Source organism: Trematomus bernacchii, unplaced genomic scaffold (genome assembly GCF_902827165.1).
Source record: "Trematomus bernacchii unplaced genomic scaffold, fTreBer1.1, whole genome shotgun sequence".
Lineage (NCBI taxonomy): Eukaryota > Metazoa > Chordata > Actinopteri > Perciformes > Nototheniidae > Trematomus > Trematomus bernacchii.
The window spans coordinates 46,467-50,755 of record NW_022987962.1 but is presented as its reverse complement, the minus strand read 5'-3'; the positions used below and the strand labels follow the sequence as shown (position 1 = coordinate 50,755).

The 4,289-nt window shown below is 42.7% G+C and overlaps 1 protein-coding gene across 1 annotated transcript; it reads left to right on the top strand.

Annotated features, from left to right (window-relative positions):
- Positions 1-641: 641 nt before the first annotated feature.
- On the top strand, positions 642-3,256 carry LOC117471009 (tripartite motif-containing protein 16-like). Its single transcript, XM_034115788.1, has one exon. The coding sequence runs from the start codon at positions 721-723 to the stop codon at positions 2,380-2,382; it is 1,662 nt and encodes a 553-aa protein (XP_033971679.1). The 5' UTR covers positions 642-720; the 3' UTR covers positions 2,383-3,256.
- The last annotated feature ends 1,033 nt before the right edge of the window (positions 3,257-4,289 follow it).

Genomic DNA, 4,289 nt, shown 5'->3' with positions numbered 1-4,289 from the left:
ACGACCTACTACTACTACTACTTATATTACTACTACTACTACTACTTATATTACTACTACTACTACTACTACTACTACTACTTCTACTACTATTACTACTACTACTACTTCAACAACTACTACTACTACTACTACTACTTCAACTACTACTACTACTACTACTACTGCTACTACTACTACTACTACTACTTCTACTACTACTACTACTACTACTACTACAACTACTACTACTACTACTACTACTACTAGTACTTACAGTAAAAAACGACTTACTGTACATTCAACTATTAACTCAATCAGCTATCTCAGGACATTGAGGCTATACATTTACAGAGGAGGAAACAAGTATTTAACCTCCTTCAGATTTTGTAAGTTTACCAACTTATTTTACAACTAAAAGCTCTTTCCAGATGAAGAGCAGGTTGTAACCGAGGCTCTGTAGGTCAGAGTCTGAGCGCTGCTCCTCCTCCTGAATGACTCAGAGTTTGATAAGCCCTCCCTCTCCTTCCTGCTCTCAAACACAGCCAGCTCCACTCTGTGTTTCCTGGCTCCTCCCCTTCAGATCCACACTGAGGAGGAGGGGTGTAACCAACATGTGGGTAAAGCACAAGAGCTGATAGGCCACATTCACTGCACACACACCTGCTGTTCAGATCAGCTGTCACACTAGTTCCAGCTCTCAGGAAGTGAAACTCACACTCGCTGCTACTGAGAGGTGAAATGGCGCAGAAAGGAGTTCAGCTGGAGCGGGAAACCTTCTCTTGTCCCATCTGTCTGGATCTACTGAAGGATCCGGTGACCACTTCCTGTGGACACAGCTACTGCATGGACTGTATTAAAGGCTTCTGGGACGGAGAGGATGAGAAGAAGATCCACAGCTGCCCTCAGTGTAGGCAGAGCTTCACACCGAGGCCTGTCCTGCTGAAAAACACCATGTTAGCAGCTTTAGTGGAGGAGCTGAAGAAGACTGGACCCCCACCTGCTCCTGCTGATCTCTGCTATGCTGGAGCTGAAGATGTGGCCTGTGATGTCTGTACTGGGAGGAAACTGAGAGCCTGTAAGTCCTGTCTCGTGTGTCTTGTATCTTACTGTGACCAACACCTCCAGTCTCATTATGACGTAGCTCAATTAAAGAAACACAAGCTGGTGGAGCCCTCCAAGAAGCTCCAGGAGAACATCTGCTCTCGTCACGACGAGGTGATGAAGCTGTTCTGCCGCACTGATCAGCAGTGTATCTGTTATATCTGCACTATGGACGAACACAAAGGCCACGACACGGTGTCAGCTGCAGCAGAGAGGACTGAGAGGCAGAGAGAGCTGGAGGGGAGTCGACTAAACATCCAGCAGAGAATCCAGGACGGAGAGAAGGAGGTGAAGCTGCTTCAGCAGGAGGTGGAGGCCGTCAATGGCTCTGCTGATAAAGCAGTGGAGGACAGTGAGAAGATGTTCACTGAGCTGATCCGTCTCATGGAGAAGAGAAGCTCTGATGTGAAGCAGCAGGTCAGATCCCAGCAGAAGAGAGAAGTGAGTCGAGTCAAAGAGCTTCAGGAGAAGCTGGAGCAGGAGATCTCTGAGCTGAAGAGGAGAGACGCTGAGCTGAAGCTGCTGTCTCACACAGAGGATCACAACCAGTTTCTGCACAGCTACCCCTCACTGTCAGCCCTCAGTGAACCTACACACTCATCCAGCATCAACATCCGTCCTCTGAGCTACTTTGAGGACGTGACGGCGGCCCTGTCAGCAGTCAGAGACAAACTACAGGACGTCCTGAGAGAGGAATGGACAAACGTCTCATCGACTGAAGTGGATGTTTTACTGTCAGCAGCAGAGCCCACCACCAGAGCTGGGTTCTTACAATATTCACAGGAGATCACTCTGGATCCAAACACAGCAGAGACACAGCTGGTATTATCTGAGGGGAGCAGAAAAGCAACACTCGTGAAACAAAATCAGTCTTATTCTAGTCATCCAGACAGATTCACTTTGTATCGTCAGGTCCTGAGTAGAGAGAGTCTGACTGGACGTTGTTACTGGGAGGTGGAGTGGAGAGGGGAAACAGTTTTTGTAGCAGTCGCATACAAGAATATCAGCAGAGTAGGGGATGAAAGTTTATTTGGACTCAATGACAAATCTTGGTCCTTATATTGTCACCAAAACAGTTATTCATTTCGTTACAACAGAATCACCACTCACGTCTCAGGTCCTCCGTCCTCCAGAGTAGGAGTGTACCTGGATCACAGAGCAGGTGTTCTGTCCTTCTACAGCGTCTCTGAAACCATGACTCTCCTCCACAGAGTGCAGACCACATTCACTCAGCCGCTACATGCTGGAGTTTATCTTTATGATTATGGAGCCACTGCTGAGTTTAGTAAACTGAAATAGCCTGAAGTCCTTGGAGGAACTCTTCTACTTCTTAAACTCACCGTGTGTCCATCAGAGCTGATTGTTCATGTCTTCACTGCGCAGAGATCAGCTGTCAATCAAACATGATGGGTGGGGCTTGAACATCTTCTCATGAGTTGTTCTGTAGATGTTGGACTTTCTTCCGGCTCCTTCCTGTGTCTGTGTAGCCATGGAGGCTGTCACTGCTCAGGAGGATCCTTGTTCACCTGAACTGATATGTAAACTTTGCTCTAAATATGTGTTGGATATTTCTTTTGATTCATGTTGTTGTTTCTCTTGTAACGCACGAGTCTTCAGAGAGAAAGCAGCAGAGCTTCTTTTATTCTACACATTTTATTCTGTCATTCACTTTCTAAAACAATAGAGACATTTATAATCACATGTATTACTTTGACAGATTAAATGTTATTGTTGCCCAAATTAACTACACATGAGTTCCCAGATGGTTATAACACTTATTTCATCATCACATGTTTATTTAAAATGATATTACTTCCTGTCATGATCATAATCAATAAGTACATCATTTATTATTCTGCTGTAAATAGCTTAGAGTCTTTGCTTGGGAAATAAAATGTTATTGTTTTGCTGACTAATTGTTGTTGTTGTTGTTGTTGTTGTTGTTGTTGTTGTTATCCAAATATAAATTGGGTACTCTGAGGTTTTATAGAACATAACTTATCAGGATAATAATCAATAAGGAAATCATGTATGATTCTGTTTGAAATAGCTGAGATGAAACACATGTATGGTGTGGATAAAGTGAGACTGATCATGAAATCATTGATCAGACTTTACTGATGGGATGTGTGATCAAATTAAATGTTTGGATCATTAATAAAGGTTTGTCTTTTAAAAACAAAACAGGATGTTCTTCTTGTATTATGTCCAAGGTGCCATAAATAAATAAATACATAAATAATTAAATAAATACATATATATATAAATATGCCTATGAAATACATTCTGAAATAAATAAATGAGGCAATAAATATGTATACATGTACATTTAAATACACATTTATTTATTTCAGGGGACTTGTATTTCATAATGACACATTTATTTATTTCAAGAGACTTTTATTTCATAATGACACATTTATTTATTTCAAGAGACTTTTATTTCATAATGACACATTTCCATTTCTTATATGCAAATGAACAGGGCGTGGTTAGCTCACAGATCCAGACCAAAGCAACAGCACCGCAACACTGACTCAATAGCTCTTGTTTCACACTCAGCCTGATTTAGCTCTGGTTCTTCCTGTTTCAGCCGCAGCGGAGCCGGCTCTAAACACCGAACACCGGTTCTTAGCTGACCCCACTTGGCTGCCCGGCAAGAACCAAGAACCATGCTCACGTCGGAAGGGGGCGAGATTAACCTGAGCCATAATAACAGTTTATGGCGAGCACGGAAACTGAAAGTTGTAACAAGCAGTAGCGCTGAGCAAAGTGACTAGAAGGCAACCACACACTTATAAACAAATACACTTTATAAAGTCAGGCAACACTAACCAGGCTTCGTGTGATTCTGTTTATTTGTACCTTACTTTGACCATCCGTTCACTGTCATTGATCATTGTGGAGAGCAGGCAGACGTTTTGTTTTGTATTATAGCAGCTATCAGATGGAATCAATACATGGGCTGCACAGGTTGTCATGTTAACCTCTCCATAAAACAGGGAAAAGTACCCAAAGACTTCAAAATTGCAAGAGTAACCCCCCTGCACAAAAAGGGCAGCAAATTGGACCCAGACAACTACCGCCCTGTTTCTATACTTACCTCCATCTCGAAAGTCATGGAAAAAATAGTATATGAACAGGTCGAAAAGTACCTCGCGGAAAATAAACTAATCTATGAATTTCAATCTGGCTTTAGAACATCC

Coding starts and splice junctions, on each gene's coding strand:
- LOC117471009 (XM_034115788.1), top strand. CDS start 721: ATGGCGCAGAAAGGAGTTCAGCTGGAGCGGGAAACCTTCTCTTGTCCC.